This window comes from Idiotropiscis lumnitzeri, chromosome 16 (assembly GCF_059441095.1).
Source record: "Idiotropiscis lumnitzeri isolate Australia: NSW breed Sydney's pygmy pipehorse chromosome 16, RoL_Ilum_1.0, whole genome shotgun sequence".
In the NCBI taxonomy this organism is placed as follows: domain Eukaryota; kingdom Metazoa; phylum Chordata; class Actinopteri; order Syngnathiformes; family Syngnathidae; genus Idiotropiscis; species Idiotropiscis lumnitzeri.
Genome location: NC_142406.1, coordinates 8,482,592 through 8,503,638, shown reverse-complemented (window position 1 = coordinate 8,503,638; position 21,047 = coordinate 8,482,592). Strand labels below are relative to the sequence as shown.

General features: G+C 40.1%; 3 protein-coding genes across 8 annotated transcripts in view; all 3 read left to right on the top strand.

Annotated features, from left to right (window-relative positions):
- The first annotated feature begins 1,956 nt into the window (after positions 1 to 1,956).
- Positions 1,957 to 7,454, top strand: scamp3 (secretory carrier membrane protein 3). Of its 3 annotated transcripts, none has more exons than XM_088319591.1 (10): positions 1,957 to 2,091; positions 2,175 to 2,325; positions 2,575 to 2,655; positions 3,866 to 3,985; positions 4,062 to 4,182; positions 4,421 to 4,549; positions 5,542 to 5,701; positions 5,859 to 5,960; positions 6,067 to 6,184; positions 6,644 to 7,454. In XM_088319591.1, exons 2-10 carry the CDS (start codon positions 2,272 to 2,274, stop codon positions 6,791 to 6,793), a joined length of 1,035 nt encoding a protein of 344 aa, XP_088175717.1. In that variant the 5' UTR covers positions 1,957 to 2,091; positions 2,175 to 2,271; the 3' UTR covers positions 6,794 to 7,454. The 3 variants fall into 3 exon arrangements, with proteins under 3 accessions (XP_088175717.1, XP_088175718.1, XP_088175716.1); XM_088319592.1 differs by having other exon boundaries at positions 1,967 to 2,091; positions 2,289 to 2,325; XM_088319590.1 differs by having other exon boundaries at positions 1,979 to 2,201; positions 2,289 to 2,325.
- A 407-nt stretch (positions 7,455 to 7,861) lies between these two features.
- On the top strand, positions 7,862 to 17,167 carry LOC148321219 (E3 ubiquitin-protein ligase RNF115-like). Its single transcript, XM_088319223.1, has 9 exons — positions 7,862 to 8,095; positions 11,025 to 11,083; positions 11,171 to 11,228; positions 11,314 to 11,525; positions 11,925 to 11,993; positions 12,078 to 12,156; positions 13,186 to 13,279; positions 14,605 to 14,720; positions 16,020 to 17,167. The coding sequence occupies exons 1-9, from the start codon at positions 8,015 to 8,017 to the stop codon at positions 16,143 to 16,145; spliced, it is 894 nt and encodes a 297-aa protein (XP_088175349.1). The 5' UTR covers positions 7,862 to 8,014; the 3' UTR covers positions 16,146 to 17,167.
- A 507-nt stretch (positions 17,168 to 17,674) lies between these two features.
- Positions 17,675 to 21,047, top strand: part of ash1l (ASH1 like histone lysine methyltransferase) — a 29,179-nt gene continuing 25,806 nt past the window's right edge. For 3 of the 4 annotated variants that reach the window (XM_088318663.1, XM_088318666.1, XM_088318665.1), the window contains exons 1-2: positions 17,675 to 17,953; positions 18,792 to 18,884. The gene's annotated coding sequence lies outside the window, so the exon portion shown is untranslated. The remainder of the gene's footprint in view (positions 17,954 to 18,791; positions 18,885 to 21,047) is intronic. The other variant, XM_088318664.1, reaches the window with a different exon arrangement.

Here is a 21,047-nt window from a genome sequence, read left to right as displayed (position 1 = left end):
AAAAAAAAAAATACTAACATTATTTTTAAGTCTTTCTATGGTATTCTTTTCAAATATGTTTCCACTTATGAGCTCTTGCTTGGTGCAAACCCCCGCCTAAAAAAACTCCAAACTCACAAATGCTCCCAGTACACATTCTGACAATGAGAGCATCACTGCCATCTACTGTAGTAGATGTGCAATTACAATTTATTCTCAGATCCCTGAGGTTTATTTGAGAAGGACTGGTTTCCAAAAAACATCTGCCCGGATTTGACCATTTTTACTCCCTTTCAAATCAAAGTCAGTGAAGGAATGTTGGCTGTCTCACCCTCGACTAGTCACTAATTCGTGAGTTATGGCAACCTATCTAAGTTGACCCTTAACCCTTTTGAGGCTTAAGATATCAAACACAGGTCATTTGCCTTTTAAAGAGATACATTATGTCAATAGTTCATTGGTGGTAATAGGGAAATTCTTAAGTAAAGTAATAGCTGTAGCTCTTGTCCTTGGCGTCTAAAATTTGAAAGGGTGGGTCTTCTCTGCAAATTGTTTGCAGATTGCTTGGACAGGGAATGCCTTATTGCAGATAGATATGTGATTTTTCTTTTTAAACGTCCACAAACGTCTCTCATTCTCTCTCTCTCTCTTTCTCTCTCTCTCTCTCTCTCTCACGCGCGCACGCGCACGCACACGCACTACACGAGAGTGTCAAATGAAGGCTATTAAATCCGCAACCTGAAAAGGCGTTAGAGTGACATCTACTGGAACAACAGTGATGGTGCATGTGTTTTCAACGAAATGAAAGAAAGAAATAAGGAAAGAGAAAGAAAGAAAGAAAGAAAGAAAGAAATGCAATGGGTATTGTAGTGTATTTTTATATCCATTATTATGAACATTTTAGTAATCCTATTTAAATAACTATGAGGGAATTGGAGACTAAATAAGTTACCAGCCTTTGTATTGAAATTCCAATGTAAACGAGATACTTCCCAGGAGGACAAAAGGCCTGACCAGTATTTAGGTGTTGAGTAATCGAGGTGATAGTAGAAGTCAGGATGGCACCAGAAGGCCACTTCAAAGAGCAACTACGTCTGCTCTCATCTTAGGGGGCTTTGGGGGCAAAATCGAAGACTAATACAATGAGAATACATATGCAACAAGGTAAAATTAGATATTCATGTCCGGTGTGGCCATTCCCTATAAGAAGCGTAGGCCGGAGAGTGGGGGAACCCTTTCCCTTTTTCTTTTTGGGGAGACTTCTTTTGACATCAGCATGGGACGAGAGTAAAATCTCTTTCTAACCAAAATGGCTGTGCCTGAGAAGTTTTTTCCATCACCAATTCTGCCATGGTCTGCGACCTGTCCGGAGGGAAGCTGAACCAGACCCACACATCAATAACAAAATATACCACAGTATCATTTGTAATTGAAAATCTATTCTGAAAAAACTGGATCATATGCTACGAGAAACAAGAAAACTCTTAAAACTTAAATTGTACAGCCACTTTCACTCTTTACTGCCCCAATTTCCCCCCGTTTATTTATTATTATTTATTTATGATATTATTTATTTATTTATTTTTTGTTAGTGATTCCTGACATGTTTTTGTGGTTTGTTTTGGTGATTTATCATTTTGTTTGTGGTTTATGTATTTTTATTTCTTTGTTATTTATGTATCTTGTTGAATGTGTAGTGCAGTAAGTACGTTTTGACGGATGGTTATTTAAAAAAAAAACGTACTTTTTAATTTAAGTTATTTTTGTACTCTTCCTCTACCTGCGTGGCAAATAACAGGGTGCGTGTGTGTTGAGACACAACTTAAGAACACAATTGCCTCTATTGTGCTAAAACATAATATTTTTCAAAATTGAAAAGGGAAAAAGTTCTCAAAATCAGACCATATAATCAAAGCGTGAACAATACAATATTCGTAATCAATTTCTTCACGGTTTACAGCGAACCAGACGTGGCCACGCCCCCACTTTTTTATGCGCCGCAGTGATCACATGACCACGACTCTGGCTCATTACTTCCTGCTCTCCTGTAGAAAAAACTAACGGATACATTCGGCTTTACGAAGAAAGAAAATACGCTAAAAGCTTCCGCGTGTGAGTGTGTGGCGTTTCGGTCAAATTGCGATGCAAATAAAAGGCTAGCTAGCTAGCTGCATGGCTTGTTTTTTCCCTTTCAGAGACGCTAACTACATGAATGTGCCCAGGTTGGCATTTACGTTAGCAGCAAGTGGTGTTGACACTTGACGTGAGGTCTATTTTCTGTTTTTTGCCATTATGTCGAAATACACCAGCTTTCCGGAGCCAATGGACGACCACAACCCTTTTCAGGTGAGTGATGCGTGATTAAAAAGCTCCGATTCGCTCATTTAACTCTGAATTTGGCACTAAAGTGGGTGGCGAGTAATAGCTGGCGTGTTGTCGCTCATCATGTGACACCATGTGGTTGCTTTTCTTGACTTGTGTCCTCTCCAAGCTTTGGCCCACTTGGAGTTTCGTTTAGCAATAAACAAAGACATCACAGTGCACAGATTGGGTTCATGTTTTTTTTTCAAAATAAGCAGCGTTTTTTGTTTTCAGGACCCAGCGGTGACCCAACACAGCAGCAACACGGGCTATGCCACTTTGGACTTGTACAACCCATTTGAGGGAACAGTGGAGGTATGACAATTATTGTGATCTAATTAAAGGATTACAAACTGACTAAATGGGACCATCGTCTTTGTTATTATGATTTAGTTTTGCTTTATTATTTTTGACTTTCATCCCAATAAATTATTATAACATGGAAAGTTGTACTTATGTTAGTTAGTGATGAGTAGATGAGGCATCCTGTATCGTTTGGGTTCTCTTCAGTGGCTCCCAGTGCACTTTGGATTTAATTTTAAGATACTTTTGTTAGTCTTTAAATCTTTAAATGGCCTCGCCCAAGTGAGCACCTCCACCCTTACATGCCTCAGGTCTGCGGACCAAATGCCTCAGGTAGATTGTGCCTTTTCTGCTGCTGGTCCTTTTCTCCCATTAAATGTTAGGCAAGCCCCTTCTCTGTCCACTTATAAAACTCGTTTGAAGACATTTTTATTCGATGGCTTTCAACTCAACATGCGACTGTCGCTGTTCTTCTGGCATCTATTGTTTATGTTTGTTAATTTGTGTTCTAATTTACTGCTATTTTATATCATACCATTTGTAAAGTGCTTTGTTACAGCTCCAGTTGTTGTTATATAAATAAAAATTGTGTTGTAATGTATTGTACGAGTCTAAACATAACATTCCTTCCATTTTCCTTTGAAGCTTGTTGCTTAGGAACCGTTTGGGTCTGTGCTTGCTTAGCGGTATGAGGAAACACGAAAATGGACAGGAAACGAGCTGATGTTTATTACAGAGGTTAAAAACTGGATTGCTCTGGTGGCATTATGAAACCACCGACCCCACTCTTATCTATTGTTTTTCTCATTTTTTTAAATGAACTTGTTTCCCTCAGCGACAAACTTTAAACCAGCTGTCATTGTTGTCCAGCAGGTAAACATTTAGTTCTCTAGTATCAAAATAGAGAATGGATGTCATAGAAAACCTCACCTTTATAGCAAAATACAATCAAGCTTCGGTTGTTTGTTTTTGCAATTTTTTTAATCCAAGCTTCTTCAATATATACATTAAAAATTATTCACAGTAAAAGCATAGGGGTATGCTTATTATAGCCGAATAGTAGATGCTGTTTTTCACTTTGCATTTTTTGAAAGACATCCTCCATTTGAACTTCCTTATCAGATTGAATGAAAAAGTTTTGAAGGGATCTGGAAGTTGATGCTCAACCAACCTTGTGCCACATTTGAATAAGTAAAAGCGTGAGGTTTTTTTTGTCTTTTAGCCTCCACCTCCATACGAAGCCACCTCTCCCTCTGCTCCATCTGTACCTGCTCAGACCCCACCCAGCCAGATAACACCCACGGAACCTCGCAATTATGGCTCCTATAACACCCACTCCCAGGTAGAATTGAGAGAGAAACAACACACGAAAGCAGCTATGATGATACGTTTGTGATGTGTGTTTGTTTTCTGTCAAGACTGCGGTAAATGCAACCACGACAGAGCTGCTGAAAAAGCAAGAGGAGCTCGAGAGGAAAGCCCGCGAGCTGGAGAAGAGAGAGCGGGAACTGCAGTCTCACAGCTTGGGGCCTGGAGCCAGTAAGATAGGAAGGAGGGAGGGGTTTGAGGAAGGTTTGGCTAATTACTGCCTCCTGCAGGCTTGGCATGCGTTTGAAAATGCATTTACTTTGGTATGGCAGTTTAGTTTTTTTTAAACAAACGAGGGGGAGAGGGGTATTGTTTTTTTTAAATTTTTTTAAGAGCCCAAGACTGTGTGAAACTGTTTTGAAATCCGAACTAATCTAACTTCTGTTTCCATCTTTGTGCTCCGCTTCAGCCCGTCAGAATAACTGGCCTCCCCTGCCTTCATTCTGTCCCGTTGGCCCCTGCTTCTATCAGGACATTAATGTGGAGATTAGCCAGCGCTTCCAGCGAACCGTCACTACTATGTACTACTTTTGGTTGTGTGAGTTTCTCCTATTTTTACAACCACTCTTTAACCTGTTTGTAGTAACACCTTCACACCTTTGGGAAATTAGTGGTTCGGTTTAGTTCAGCAAGTATGTGTGTTTCTGAAGTGTAGTAAAAAGTTGGAGAAACACGACATAAGCACACTCTTTGCAGAAAAATCTCTCTGCCTCTGCCTACGAGACAGACAAACCAGCTACGTGTCTTGACTGTACTGTCCTGTGCATGTAAACAGATGATCATAGATCAAGAACAGGTGAAGTTGTAAATAAGAGAAATGAGATGAGCCTCTCCTTGTGCGACCATATTTACTTTTGTTAACAATGCATCCCATCGCGTGACGTCAGGTTTTGTCCGCATGCGTGTCACATCACAGGCGGATTCTGTTCACACTGGAATTTGTGGTTTGATTTTTGTGTGCGTTTGTAATGATCAAAAAAAGCTGACTTAACCAAAAATTAAAATTCAACCCAGAGAAATGCCTCCTGTGAAAAAGGAAGGCAATCTCTAATGCAGCGGTGGGCAAACTTTTTGATTGGCGGGCCACAATGGGTTCTAAAATTTGACAGAGGGGCCGGACCAGGAGCAGATGGATGGAGTGTTTTGGTAACCTCACCTCATTGGAGAAATAAAATAAATGTAATTATAAATGAAAGTGAACAAAAGCATTACAGCAATATATATGTCTTTAAAAGACCACAGTATTTAGAAAATAAAACATTAACAAGGTTTATTCATTTAATTTTATTCAAGTTCGGCGGGCCGGATTAAAACGTTTAATGGGCCGCATATGGCCCCCGGGCCGTAGTTTGCCCTCACCTGCTCTAATGCAATACAAAACATTAAACACGCTACCTTTTTGATAGTAATTAATGTGGCTGCTAGCCAGTGATGTATTTTGCAAAAATGCTCAAAAGTTGCAAAGTAACTGACCAATATTCTTTGTTTTGTGTCTGGCCATTTCTTTTCTCTGTTGTTGTCAACGTGCAGTCGGCACTGGAACTCTGCTCTTCAACCTGATCTCCTCACTGGCCATGTTTTGCATCGACACTTCAGTAGGTGTTGGTCTTGGTCTCGCCATCCTCTGGGCGCTTCTCTTCACACCGTGCTCCTTTGTCTGCTGGTATCGGCCTGCGTACAAAGCCTTCAGGTGCTTACCTCCATCTTAAGGGAAAAGCTTCATTTTGGTTATGGATCACAATGTGCCCTTTTAAACTGATGGCCTATTTTTTTTTTTTACCTGTGATGAGCATCGTAACGGATTAATTTTCTACTTTGTAAACGGTTGCTTTCTGTGTTCCCTCTAGGAGTGACAGCTCCGTCAACTTTTTTGTCTTCTTCTTTGTTTTCTTTGCCCAAGTGGTGGTTTATGTCATCATGACCATCGGCATTCCTGGATGGGGATTCAGGTAATGACTCAGAACGGTATGGTTAGTGATTGTGTATAATATAAAATTTTCACGGACGTTGTCGGCTTTTTTTTTAAGCTTTTGTCTTATTGTCATTGTCCTTCAGTGGCTGGATCGTAAGCTTGACTGCACTTAAACAAAGTGTCGCCGTTGGTGCAATCACGATGATGAACGCCATCCTCTTTACTGCCCAGGCTGCCATTGGGGTGTTCATGCTGAAGAAGGTAACCATTGAAGAATATACATATGTTTTCGCCTCAAAGTTTGATAATCTTTTTAGCTTTTTTTGAGCCGTCACCTGGCTGCTTTTGTCTTGCACACAACAATTTGAAGGTTTCTCACATTGACAACATTTAAACAAGTTAAACTCATTCACTACCAGCCCAGGTAAAATGAATGTACTTTTTGCCTTCTACACCCGTCAATGGCAGTGAATGAGTTTTAATTGACATTTTCAAGTAATGAAATTAAAAGTAGGTTTCGAAAGTTGCTAAAAGGGAAAAACATTTTAAAATGCTTAAGACAAGAGACCATTCAATTGAAGACACTCATAGAATCCCTTTCCATTAAATTTTGATACTGTAAAAGGACTGCGCATGGTACTGGATTTCGAATACGAAATGAATTAAGTCATTGTTGTCTGAGAAAATAACGGCAATAACATATCGTCTTGCCCTGCTCAGGTCCATGGGCTTTATAGGCAGACCGATGCCAGTTTTCAAAAGGCTCAGGCTGAGTTTGCCACTGGCGTCATGTCCAATCAGGCAGTCCGCCAAGCTGCTGCCAGCGCTGCTTCCAACGCCGCTCAAGGGGCCTTCACTGCACCCCGCTGATTAGGGGGGGTCAGGGGGCATGGTTGTTCAGGTTGAGGAAATTTGAGAGGAGGAGGGCCCCTTAAGGCTGATAAAGGATCAGCCGGATATTCACTTTCTCACTGGTGATTCAATGTCAATGGGTGTGGAACCTGAGCCTCTGTAATTACCCAGAGGAAAGGAAACAAGTGCATGAGACCATGGCGTTATGTAATATGTGTATAAATGGTTATTTGAAGTGTTTAATAAGAAGACAATTTTTATTAGTGTTGATTCATACATGCAGCTGGCGTTACATCAATAAGCTGTATGAAGGCTTGATTACATAAAATGAAGAAACTTTTAAAGACGAGAATGCCAAATTTACCACATGTAGTAGCTGTACTAACCTCGCTTCCATTTTTAACAACGCAGGTGAGGTTGGAACTTAAGAGTTAAGCCAAGTTGTTTGTGAGCTCATGCTAAAATGTTTCCATTTTAAATATCTACATGGGAATTTTTCAACTTGTACCAAATGCTTGTTTTTGATGTATAAAACTAACAATTCTGTAAGAGAATGCCTATTTATGTTGCTGCCAAAAATTCTCACACTGTAAGAAATTAATGGTGTTGTCACTGTTCTGTTGCTGGATCTTATGAATTTCCTTTGTTTTAATACAAATAAACTGACATGTAAAAAATATCAACGTTGAATGCAGTCATTGAATGGACATCCGAGATAATTCAATCACTCCATCTATTTTGGATAAAGTTTACCAAGTCAAAATTTGGTAAATTTCACATTTATTTTTACAAATAAATACTATTCATCAAGTGTTGACAATAGATTGTTGAACAAACGTGCCGCTTTTTTAAAAATAAAGTCATGAGAAATGTTGGGGTATAAAAAAAACACCCCCCCCCTTCATGTCTCTTTGGCGTCACCTGTCGTCCGTGAGGCGCACTGCGTCCGTGATGACATCGTCAACTTGCTTTTTTTTGCCCGCTGATTCTTTTGTGTTTTGTCATAACATCATACAGCCAACCATAGACACAAAACGAGCCCATTATTATTATTATTATATTTTTTTTTATCTTGATCTATTTGCACGTGTCCGCCTTTATGACACAGGACAGACGTCCGAAGCGCAAGCGACTATGTCCCACATCATGTGACGTGAATGGTCGCACGTTGCGTTGTTTGCTATTCTCACTTATAAGGACATCCGCTCGTCAGAGGGGTGTGCACGCTTCGACGGGAACATGGCGGAGGCCGCCGCGATAACAGTTCAGCACCGGTTCTTCTGTCACTGCTGTAAACGTGAAACGCAACCACAGCTCCCGGTAAGTCGTTTGGAGTTGACAAGAACTTCTGAGATGCGTTTATGCAAATACACTTAAGATGTGCATTACACTGTGATTGACGTTAAAGATTGATCTGAACGCGCCACTACTTTCTTTAGTGACCTGTAAATGTACCACCCCGTCTTATTTTAATGCGAGCCTACTGTTTTGTGCTTGCCTTTATGTTCCTACATACGAGGAGTAAACATCAAAATCTTTCTGAAGTGATTCACATGCGTGTCCATATTTAGACGGCTACTTTGGTGTCCAGTTGTCTCGACTTGCATGTGAGCAGGAGAGGGGGGGGGGGGGGGGGGGGGTTCTCGGCTGGTGTTCTTGTTTGTGTGGCACCAATAACACTTGATGCACATGCATCCGAGTTCAAAAGTTACACAATTGCTGGACTGGATCGGAGCCACATTGGGAAGGTTGAAGATTGGTTTCTGCAAAAAAGGGGGGGGGGGACTTTTGAGAGTTCCTGCGAGAATGCAATAGTTGCACAATTATTTAGCATATTTACAGATCATGACGAGTTCGCATAATTATGTCCGCATCTGCTACGTATAGAGCCGACAAGAACTGTTTTTAGAAATATATGTATATATATATATATATATATATATATATATATATATATATATATATATATATATATATATATATATAAAGTGCTGTCAAGTGATTACTTTTTTTAAACGAATTAATCACAAAAAATCCATGATTAATCATGATTAATCACATTTTTCAACTACTATTTTTTGCGAAGCTTATAACAGATATCTACTTGAATAATATCTTGGAATTGATGCAAAATCACCAAATATGAAGTATATTTAATTCAAAGACTGTTCTAACAGCTTTCTTGGATTCTTGAATACGATCTAAATGGAGGCATCTTTGCAGACATTTATTTTCGAAACATTTCTCAAAAGTGCCCACAAGTGCCACACTCCAGCACTGTTGGTTTGCAAGGCCCAGTGGTAACTTAAACACAGTGTTTTGTTCTGAGACGTGCTAAAGACAGCTATTATGGCACAATATTTGCAAAGTATGCAAATTATTTTTTAAGTAAATCAAACTGAGTTAAAATATTTAACTGAGTTAAAATGTTTTGGATTAATCACCTGAGTTAATGCTTTAATGTTGACAGCCCTAATATATATGTATTGTGGGTTGAATATTGATGGGAAATGCATTTCAGCCCAACATAGCGCATAATTATGAGAGTATAGGTGCAACAATGGATAAATTGGCAACTAATCAATTACCAAATGATCAACTATTTGTATAATCAAGTTATCATTTGGAGACATTGTTAACCTTCAACTTGTCTAAATCAGCCATGCGCAAACTAAAGCCAATGCGGCCCATTAAACGTTTTAATCCGGACCGCCAAACTTGAAAAAAATTAAATGAATAAACCTTGTTAATGTTTTATTTTCTAAATACTGTGGTCTTTTAAAGACGTATATATTGCTGTAATGCTTTTGTTCACTTTCATTTATAATTTAATTTATTTTATTTCTCCAATGAGGTGAGGTTACCAAAACACTCCATCCATCTGCTCCTGTCCGGCCCCTCTGTCAAATTTTCGAGCCCATTCTGGCCCGCCAATCAAAAGGTTTGCCCACCCCTGATATAAATATAAATTCCAGTTACTTAACAGTAAATATACTCAGATTTCTGTAGTCCTCCATGAAATCAGGGTAATTCAAAAACCTCACAGCTCATTACCAAACAAAAATGTCGTAAGAATATATTCTGTACGCAAAAAAAAAAAAAAAAAAGTACCTTCTGCCAAGTGGAAGAGCATTAAATTGCCTGTCTATGCCACTGGCATTGATAAATGCACAATCTATATCTATCTAAATAAGATATTTTAGTCTTAAAATTATCTATGCTTAGATAATAGTAAAGTCATAATTACAGTGAATATTTGAATAAAAAAAACAACCGCATATATAAAGCAATAAACTGAAGTGCAACATTAACTGAGTTTGCTTTTTATGCCGTGTGACAACATTCTTACACCACTGCACAAACAAGTTCATTACCTCGTGTATGTTGAGACTTTAAATCGTAATCCGAGACCCCCCGTCGTTTGGCGCACTTTAATGATAACATAAATCTTTTGTTGCATGGGCAGGTAGTTAAGTGGGAAGTCATTTAATAAAAAGGTTTTTATTCCCTTAGAAATTGCACGTGAATGCTGAGATGTGACTGCCGAACCCAGAATGCTGCATTAATCTGAGAAATTAGGACTATAATTATGTTTATTAGCAATCCCCAGACACTCGGCAAATATGTCCCATGGGAGCTGTGAACAGCGGATGGATGACATCAGCGTGTTCAGATGGGATGCTGAGCAAAGTGTAATGATCTCCCGGTATTGCCATGACATCATTGCTGCATCATCGCTTGCTCAGTGATCCGGGCTTTGATGTCCCTGCAGAAGATGTTGGTGACAAAGTGGCCTGCGAATAGTAGTAACTTTTTTTTTTCTTTTTGTGGATAAACGTCACTGATAGTGTGCCGTGCTTACATCAACGAAGGGAAATGCCTCTTACTAGATGCTAACACTGTTAGCTAACACTAATCTGTGCCTCCGAAAACACTCGATGCAGGTCTGCTTACCTTGCGCAAAGCCACCACTGGCAAATTTAACCATATGAATAAAAATATCCAACACGCAGCAACTACAATGGTGCTTTGAGACACAGATTAAAGTCGTTCCATGACTCAAAACAACCTTTCCCCTATTTCAGTCTATGGAAATGAAATTAACTCACTCACTGTCAGCCCAGAAAAATTCATGTATTTTTTGGCTTCTATGGCAGTGACTCTCGTCATGTTTTGAATTTTGAATATACAATCAATACAAAATGATTACATCCCTTTGGGGAATTTAGTATGTTATTTTCTTTTCAAGGATTTTGTCTGCCCCAGGTGCAAGTCTGACTTTATTGAGGAGGTGGAACATGACTCCAGGTACGGGACCATTTTGGGATTGGGCTCCTGTTTGAATTATGAGAAAACATTTCCACTAGTGAAGCTGCTTTTTGTTCTGATGTCCAGACTCCTGGAGACCAGCACACCGGAGACCAATGAGGACTCTAACTCGTTGTTCTCAGAAGTAATCCTTTGCTAATTACGTTTCCAAACAAACCCTCCTGTTTCGCTAAGCCTTTGACTCACTGTTTCTCACGTATCTCTTCAAGCTATGGCAGCTGTTGTTTATGGAGCGCTCTGCTCTGCTGTCGCACCCGCCATCCTCGGAGTCGGACCAGAATGACAGCGAGACGTTGCTTAGCGCTCAAAGTCATCTACCTTTAGTGGCACCGGGCAATGCTGAGGTCAGAGAGCTACAGTTTCTGTCCCAGCCTGGCGAGGAGAGGTCACCTCGACCTGAGCAAAGGCCTCAAGTGGAAGGGTGTGTGATGGTTCACAACATCATAAGATAAATGCACCTTAGCTTAATTAATTTAAATCTCACTTATTGTTAATTAACTCATTCACTACCAGCCGAGTTTAAAAAAAATAAAAAAATAAATAAAAAAAGATCTTTGACGTCTTTAGCCGTTAATGGCAGTAAATGAGTTAAGTACTCAAAATATTTTGGGGTTTGATAATGGCCTATAATGATTGCTTATTTTGGATATCTGATTAATGTTTACATTTAATTAAATCATCTTGAACTTTTGCTACAGGTACTACATAATACAATGTATTTGTCTTCTAACACCTGCATGTCATTTTATTATTTTTTTTTTTCACGTGATTAAAAAAAAATGGTGCAACCATCTTTACTGTCTGTTTTTGCCCTCTCAAGGATCGTGCAGCACTTCTTGGCCGACCTGTTTACAGCCAATGGAAACTCCAGCGCTGCACCAGCTGCATTGTAATCTCCTTTTTTAATTCTTTTCTGATTCCATCCCCCAAGAAGTGACCAAACGTTCTCCTTTCTACTTTGTTTCACGCGCAGATCGAGCATGCTGCAACTGTACTCAAACCCAGCAGACTATGCATGGGGTCAGGGAGGCCTGGATACAGTCATCACGGAGGTCAGATTAAAAAAAAAAATCTCTTTGGACTTGCAGTACAGTTGTTAAGTCCGACTTGAATAAATCCTCCTCATATTGCCGTCTTTTATGACACAATAGCTGGAGAAATAATATACAGAAAGACACCACTGAGAGTTGGACCACCTAGCTTCTCTTGAAAGGTCCGTCTTGAAAATGGCCTGGCAAGTGTATCTGCAATTAAATCCACACTTTTCCCTTCTTCGGCCATTGTGGTTCAAAAAAGCAAGAATAAATTTTACATTTTTGAATGGTCGCTAGTTACGACTTCCGGTTGTGTTGAGTCCGCATAGCGCTGCCTCCTCCTGAGTGAGTATCCAATCACAAGACGCGTTCGTCACCTTCAGCGTAAGGCCAGTGAGAAGGCTCACTGTAACCAACTCGTGATCTGATTGGCTATCGCAAGTGTCTATCAACTCTGAAAGCTCATTGACTTTGACGATTGTATCTGAAGGCCTCTGGCGAATAGTGCTTGCTCCTGGTATTATGAAATCTGCCTGGCAACATGAGCTAGCTGAATTGTGATTGGATAAAAACTCTCACCTAAAAATACAACACTAGGATATCATAAGACAACATTTTTAAGGTTTAAAAAGTTTAACATGGATTGAATATCGGTGCGCAAAAATGGGATATGAGAGGATATGAAGGATAATATATAATGTGAAAAGGTTGCATTTGTGCTTTGCATGTGAAGGAGTATGACAATTGTGAGCGCCTTCACATGACGCGGTTGCCCTTCAAAGGAAGCCTCTGAATTGGAATGTCAATCGCATTAAATATTGCATACAATTTAGTATATAGCTGGGGTGACTCATCATCAAAATCTCAGCATTTTCGATTAGTCGCTCCTGCAAGATTCCAAGGAGGGATATTTTTTAAATGAATCTGCAGGCTGCTCATCAGGTCCTTGCAGGTGACTCCTGGTTTCGTGAAAACGCAGTTAAAATGCAAAACTTGTTCTCTGACATCATCATATCGCCATTACAACCCGACTTGTTGTCATCCCAGTTGTTAGGGCAGTTGGAGAACACGGGTCCGCCCCCTGCCGAAAAGAACATGATCTCATCCTTGCCGACAGTTTGCATTTCTCAAGAGCAAACAGGTGCGAATCTCATTATGGCTCTGATATTTATTCAATGCAAGTCATCTACTTTATAGAGATTAACAAGAACTCATTCTGTTTAATCCGCTGTTTTCTCATCTCCTGTTATACTTATTGGATTCACATAATTGCATTTCCAGTAGTTTTCAACACTTATCTTTCCACTCGTGCAAAATTTGCTGTCAACTTCCTATCATACAATGCTTTCTCTTTTTGTTCCGACTTTGCTCCCCTTTTTTCCTTGGCATTCCGATCTTCCGTTACTGACAACTCAGAGAACGTGTAGTTATCCTTGCTTCTGCACTCGATCCAATATATATATAAATACATATATTTTCCCGTAGGTTATTTTTTATCGAAATTCTTGCTGTGCAGTTAATTACTATAAAGACAATAATTTTGTAATGTTAACCCGAAACCCGTGGCAATATATAATTGCATCTGGAACAGCTTTAAAACAAGCAGTTCCACATTTCGAGTCAAGTTTAAGTAAATAGACCAGAGGTAGCAGAAGTGCTCACACTTTCGTGCAGATGCATGTGTGAAAAAAAAAAAAACCTACAAAAAAGTGCATGAACTGAAACAGGTGCAACTTAAATGCTGGAGGGGGCCACAATTATTCCTCAGTGCTACTGGGTCACATTGGACCACTTTCTAATCAGATTTATAACAATAATGCTATTTAAGTATGGACAAAATACATGTGAACATGCAAAATATGTGCTCTTAATGTTTCATTTTTAATAATACATTTATCAATGCATGTAGAAAACATCCACACTAATCAAGGGGCGAGTCCAGGTGTGGTCGCGGGCCACGTGTGGGTTGTCAGTTGCCCATCCCTGCTCTGAAATGTAGTCATGACAATTCTATATATCACGTTCCCATGGCTTTGCTCACGTGCACCAACTAATAAAAAAAAAAATCACTTGTATGGATTTTTTAAAATGTTTTTATGTATTTGTCAGATTAGACAAAAAATTTAAATGCCAGAAGCTGGTCGATTTAAAAAAAAATATTTTTCTGGGTTAGGTCTTGATATGCACTTAAGGACTGTCAAATGTCAAATGATAGTTGGAAGTATGCCCCCTACTCCGATGTGGCCTCAATAATAAGTATTGCTCATGCGACATTAAAACTGTGACTTACGTCTGCGAAGAAAAAGTGGCTGACAATTTATCAAGTTTCGAGAGAGATAACTTTCTTGAAATTGATTTCATTATTGATCTGTCGCCAGTTGAAAAATATTAGAACTGGTCACTTCAGTTCCTCTTGCTTGTCTTATTCTTAGAAACAAACTCTTACTTTCTGTTCCTCTTTCACAGACTGCAGACTGGAGTGTACGATTTGTAGAGAGGAGTATTCATCAGGGGAATCTGTCCGGAAGCTACCCTGCCTCCATTACTTCCACAGCGACTGTATAGTGCCTTGGCTAGAGTTGGTAAGGATGACCACTAGTTTTGAGTTACTGGTTGTTATCATGCACTGCCATTGACGGGTATATAAGCCAAAAAGTATATTCAGTTTACCTGGGCTGGCAGTGAATGAGTTAAGGGTGTGAAGACCCTTTATAGATGCCATGTACTCTACTATGCTGAATGGAAGCCAAGTCAGAACACATTTGAGTTTAAATGAATGCATTGGCAGTAGCTCAGTCTGTAAGGTTTTAGAATGGGATTGGATGGTTGAACGTTTCAGGAAAAATGGTGGCCACCATGTGCCGAAACTTATGTTAGTGCTTTAAAAATTAAACCGGGCTGGAAATAGACCGGCCATTCGGGAACATAGCAAAATGTTCCCAAAATTCCCTAATGGCCAACAGGCCCGTGCACTCCTACCAGGTCGTTCCTCCACCATGCAGGAAATAAAAATGTTGCTAACAATTAGGGCCGCTGTTGTCGTATTTGACAGTCTTTTGAGGAATAATTGTTGCCGGAAGTGTCGAAAAATGTACCAAATATAGCAACACTGCTTGATTAGCAAATCATAGCTCACTTGTTTGCACAGAAAATAAAAGCACAACTTTCAAAATGAAAGTAGCCTATAGTTTATGTTTTACTTTCACTGTGAGGGCTGGTCAGAGACAGCGAGCGGGCCGGATGCGGCCCTCGAGCCGTATTTTGCGTGGGTCGGTGTTAACTGAAGCCTCTTTTTTTTTTAATTGAAAATTGAAACCGTATGGATGTATTTAGCCTACTTGTTCAGTACAACTGTATGTTGCGTTTGTTGCTTGTCGGGCATACCTCATATGGTTGAAAAACGTCTATTAAAATAAATACTGTCAATTATATACAATGGCCGTTTTGATAAAATGGTACAAAGCTGCACCAAAAAAATCCCTTGATTAACTCGATACTGCTTGTACTGAGAAAAGGAATGCCAATTAGCAAGATGTTTTTTTTTCTTTTTCGTTTCAGATTAAATGACCTCCTTACAGCTAGAAACTTGTGTTTTTGACACATTTGTCAGATATTGTTCCTCACATCAACAATTCTCTTAAGGCCCCGGATGGGGAATATCTTGCTTTTCTTAATGTTGTACATCATCTGTTTTCATTGTCGGGAGTGAAAGTAACAAAATCATCAGAAAGATACTGAAATAATGTCCGATTATATTCTTAAGCAAGAGTAAAAAAGTTACCTCAAGGAAGCCTTGTCACACAAACTCATTGATGCAAACTTTGTGGCTCGAGTGTAGCAGCCATCCCAAACTCACACTGCTGCTGTTTTTCCTCTCCCAGCACGATACGTGTCCAGTGTGCCGAAAAAGCCTCGACGGCGTTGACAACAGCCTCCTCCTGCGCGCATCACAATCTCCTGACGGTCGCGCCATTAGGACAGAGCAACAGGAGAGGCAAGCCATCTGAGTTACGTTACAGCAACTTCCCCGTCCTTCATGGCGACGATCGTTACTTGCAGCTTGAACTGTCACTTCATTTGCACATTTTAGCCAAGGAGCCCTAATTTTTCTCATCCGCACTAAATCACTCACAGCAGTAAGCTTGACAAGACCTCAATGCTGCCGCATTCTTTGCTGGTTTCCTCAATGGCTGATTCAGATTTCCGGAAGCTGCCAGAATTCCCGGAAACTAATACTTTTTACATGAAGACTGTTATGAAGACAGTGACCTAATTTATCCACTTGATCTGAATCAGCGTTGCACTCTTGTTTGTGAAGTTGTTATTAAAGTTAATCACCGTGATCCACATTTCTTCATGCCCCTTCTTCCCCCTTGTCACAAGAGCTCAGACATAAAAACAACTTTTGCAGGCTGTTCTTCCGACGTTTGCAATAACCACATGGTTTGGCTTACTTAAGACCTTGGGGACATATCACAAATTTGGACATGTGTAAGTTTTTTTATATCCCTTTTTTGTGTGTGTGTGTGTGTGTGTGTGTGTGTGTGTATGAGGTAAATTCTGTTTTCCAAAACACTTTAACTCACTCCACGCGTTTTCAATGGGGTTGAGGTCTGGGGACTGAAATGGCTATTCTCCAATTTTATGAGAATATGCTGATGTCCCCCAAAATTGAATTAATTGTAATGATTTTAAAACAAGGCGGCACCACCGCCTCACAGTTCGGGGGTGCAAGGTTCGACCTTCCTGTGTCCTGTGTAGAGTTTTCATTTAAAAAAATATATATTTTAGACTATTCTAAAATCTAGCTCTTTTCTAGATGCTCCTGTTATTGCAGCAAAGTGAGATTTCAAAGACTCTCTTTGCAGGTCAGGTATTCTTGGAACTTATAAAAGTGTAGTGTGCAGTGTATCCGTTTATGTATTGTGTATGTATGTAAATATTTGTCATGCTTGTTTATTTTTTTTATGCAAACCAGTTTAACTATTTACCTACCAATGCAGCTATATAAACTGTAATGTTGAATTAATGACTTAATGTAATGGTTTAATTCAAGTAATTATTGTCAGTGTCAAATTAAGAAGCCCAAACATTATAAAACATGGAACTGAGACCAGATCTGATGCAATTGAGAACCTGAAACAAGATATTGTTTTGCTCATACTGTCGTTGGGATGATGAATTATTCAAACAGACGCCTCCTTCATTTATCGACTGGTCTGGGCTCCACTTTGAATGGAACATGTGCAGCACAATTATTAATGGATTAGGCTAAGAGATACCTGACGTTGCGTTGAGGTTGACAAACACTTCATTTGACAGCTGACACATTATTCGAGCGTTTTAGCGAACCCAGCAGCGTGGAAAAAAGCCAGGAATTGCACTTCCAAAAAAATGTCGAGAAATTATTAAACGTAGACTTTGTTCTGTGTGCAAGCGAGCACAAGTGACATTTGCTCCCTTCTTTCCTCTCCTCCTCCACCCCCCCCGCCCGTCCTCGCTCCCTCCCTCCCCGCGGCTGAGAATGCCCGTGCTGGGCTGACACTGTAGCGACACGGGCTGAGCAGACATGGAGGCCCGAGCAACGAGAGAGGCCCGTGCCGACACATTCAGGATCAGCTAACAAAGCGTCGGAGTGGATTTTTGGGACATCTCGGAAGAAATACAGGCTACCACTCGCTGTAAGGAAGAAGGATTTTACCTCCACAGAAGAAGGAATTAAGAGGGAGATCCATTTCGGGGCTCTATGTTGATTCAACGTAGCCGCCATTTTGTTGACAGTGTTTTTTTTTTTTTTTTTTAAACAACCTACACGGTAGCGCATTTGTTTTTATACCGCTGGAATGTTGCTCTACACATTTACGCGCTAGGTTTGATGACATTTTAGTGTTTCGTGTTCGTGGCTAGGCGCTAATATTTTTGGGGGTGATTTAGCGGGCTCGCTAGTGCATCGTTAGCCGTCGTAGCCGAGATGTAGTAACACGAGTGCATGCGAGAATGTGACGGAGATGTAAGATTATGCACATCACTTGTCATAGTAGTAATCCCACATTTAAATAAGAATTACATAATGTCTGCACGAATTTTTAGATTACCACTCGGGACGGCTAAAAAAGACTGTTGGAATTTGCGACTCAGTGCAAAACCGCGAGGGTTATAAATTGAACATTTGCTGGATGAAAAGAGCCACAGTCGTCTTTAAACAGTAGCAGGCAATCAGAGGCTGATAGATAACAACATGCTCGCTATCGGAATCATTCATATGAGATGAGAGAATGTCTATTTTGGGGTATATTGCAGCTAATAGTAAACCACAATTGTTTCACAATGCTTTGGTTAGCGCTATATTTAGCACTACAACGACGACGCCATCACCCGTAACTGGCCCTGTTTTCATCATTAATAACACAATAAATCATTTGCACGGGCTACAGATGACCTTGTGAGCTATTTGCATTGATATTGTTTCGTGCGCTTTCACCACGTTAATATTTGGCACCCTTGTACGCGCCACAAACGATTATAACAATGTAATAACGCGCGACACACAACGACTGTCAGCAGCGGAGCTCACCTTCCATGCATTTGATTGATCTCATTTTTATGCAAACCCCTTCCTACATCTTACATTTCGTGTCATTTTGGCAATTCAGCACTTGGAGTTATGTGTGGCCACCACGTTGCCACAAACGAGGAAGGACACCGAGCCAAATAATGTGAACACCATTTCTGGACAACGAGAAGAGGTGAGGATAAATGTGTGATTTTAATCAACCGGTAAATGTGATGAAGCTTTTACTTTTGGCTAAAGCGATTTTAGTATGACTTAAAAAAACATTACAGTCAATGATGCAGACCGATGCTCGTTATTGTTTGGGTTGCACAGCCAGCTTTTATCACACATGCATGCACTGTTACCACAGTGGAATGAGCTTCACATCGCTCCTACATGCAGAGGATGTTTGAAATGTGCTGGCTCAACTGACACCTGTCATCCATGTTGCCCCCCCCCCACTCTGAAGACGCGTCCCCACCCATACACCCTGTCGGGTTAGGGATCAGGTTGGATTGTGGCTAGGCCAAGTAGAGATAAGACTGGAGTTGTGGGTAAAGGTAGAGTTCAGGGAAAGGTTACAGGAAACACATCTACACAAACAATCCAGTTCAAAGCAGCTTTTCATGATATTTGCTTATCCATTATGTTAAACACAGTTCTAACAAAGCATTATCCGCTGCTCGTTTGTTTAAGCAGACTATTTGCTATTATTCCCTTGGAGCAAAAACCATGAATGAGACTTGCGCTCTGGTTGGAGCCCTCATGTGAATGATGTGGGGCTGGGCTTCATTGCATATTTCTGTAGTCAAAGGGAACTAAGTAGTTATGAACGTGTGCAAAAGTAAGATGGGAAGGAGTTAGGCAGAAATGGTAAGTGCAGGGAGGGGACATGAGAAGTTGTTTACTCCAGTTTGGCCTGCCCTTCTTTTCTCCTGTTGTGAGCTAAGTGATTTTTCACATTTTTATCAAATTGTTTTGCATTCTTATTGCAGACGTGTGCGTCGAATATTATTAGCATTTTGTCTTGATTTGTCCTGATTGGCTTCGACAATACAAGTAATGCATTGGAAGCTCACGTCCATCCATCCATTATTTGAGCCGCTCTTCCCCACAAGTGTCGTGCCAGCCGTCTTTGGGCAGTTAGGCGGGGGACACCCTTGGACTGCTTGCCAGCCAATTGCTGGGCACACAAAGATGAACAACCACTCACGCTCACACTCCCTCCTAGGGCCAATTTAAGAATGGGAACCTCAAATGTCAAATTAAATCTGTTTTGTGATGCAGGTAGACCTTTAATTTGTCTTTGGGCATTTAATGGAGTTATTCCCATTCCACTAAAAGTGCAGTCATCGTAAAATATGTATTAACTATACAGGTAATGTTTTATGCAACATTCTTAACAGCCATGCAAATGTAAAAACAAGGTTATGCGTGTAATGATTTGCTCTTAAATAAAAAAAAAAAACAAAAAAAACGCTCATTTAACTTGACCTAATTTATTCCAATCAAAACAATTAGTGCCAAGGAAGAGTTTTTTTTCATTTTTAACTTATTTTTTCTCACACATAGCTTCTGTTAGGAAGCTAAAGCAGCCAATAAACATTTAGAACCAAACTAGTAAGCATTTGTTACAGTGAGAGACGGAAGTAGTGAATAAAGCGGTGAGTGGTGTATGAAATCTGTGTTTGATTATTGGGACCACAATTACAGTACTTCAGTTTGTGTGCTGTGACTGCCGCTTTGCAAGTTTGTGAAAAGGAGGAAAATGAAAAGCTTAAAAATTGTGAGAACATAAAGATTGATGCTAAAAAAAACAAGGAAGGTGTTATTTGAGTCAAATGTATGTAGAATTCTGGGTGTGTAGTTTTGAGGTGAAATGGAATGAGTAATTGATGTAAACTCTGAGAAGTGGGTGCGGATGAGCTGCAGGCCACACTCCAAAAATGGCTCTGCGTTTATTGTGTGGTTAAAAAACATTTACTACTATTCACAATCCAACATAAACGTGAACCAAAAGATATTACTTATTCAATAAAAGATTACTTTTGGTTCTTGCCATGCATTGTGATGAATTGTATGACTTTCTGCAGGCCCCCTTGTGCATCTACTTAAATGTTTTCCTTTATTGTAGGGGGGCAGAGAAACTGCCGGCATATAGTCGCTCTATCACTCACTTTCATTTACTGCTCGTGAAGGCGGAGGAAAACATAGACATCCCCTGTGCACTCCCACAGGGCCCAAAGTGCTGAGGTCACAGTTCTCAATTGCCTCCAAATGACTTCACCCACAGAAAGCACCTGCTTTGCGTGGATCTGCATTAAATCATTTCGAAGGTTTAAAGAGCTGTGTGTGT

What these genes read in the sequence shown, in the direction of transcription:
- scamp3 (XM_088319590.1), top strand. Translation starts at nt 2,152, where the DNA reads ATGGCTTGTTTTTTCCCTTTCAGAGACGCTAACTACATGAATGTGCCC. An exon ending in AACTACATGAATGTGCCCAG is followed by an intron (nt 2,202 to 2,288) that starts GTTGGCATTTAC and finishes GAAATACACCAG; the next exon opens with CTTTCCGGAGCCAATGGACG. An exon ending in TATGTACTACTTTTGGTTGT is followed by an intron (nt 4,550 to 5,541) that starts GTGAGTTTCTCC and finishes GTCAACGTGCAG; the next exon opens with TCGGCACTGGAACTCTGCTC.
- LOC148321219 (XM_088319223.1), top strand. Translation starts at nt 8,015, where the DNA reads ATGGCGGAGGCCGCCGCGATAACAGTTCAGCACCGGTTCTTCTGTCAC. An exon ending in CAAAGGCCTCAAGTGGAAGG is followed by an intron (nt 11,526 to 11,924) that starts GTGTGTGATGGT and finishes TGCCCTCTCAAG; the next exon opens with GATCGTGCAGCACTTCTTGG. An exon ending in TGGATACAGTCATCACGGAG is followed by an intron (nt 12,157 to 13,185) that starts GTCAGATTAAAA and finishes TTGTCATCCCAG; the next exon opens with TTGTTAGGGCAGTTGGAGAA.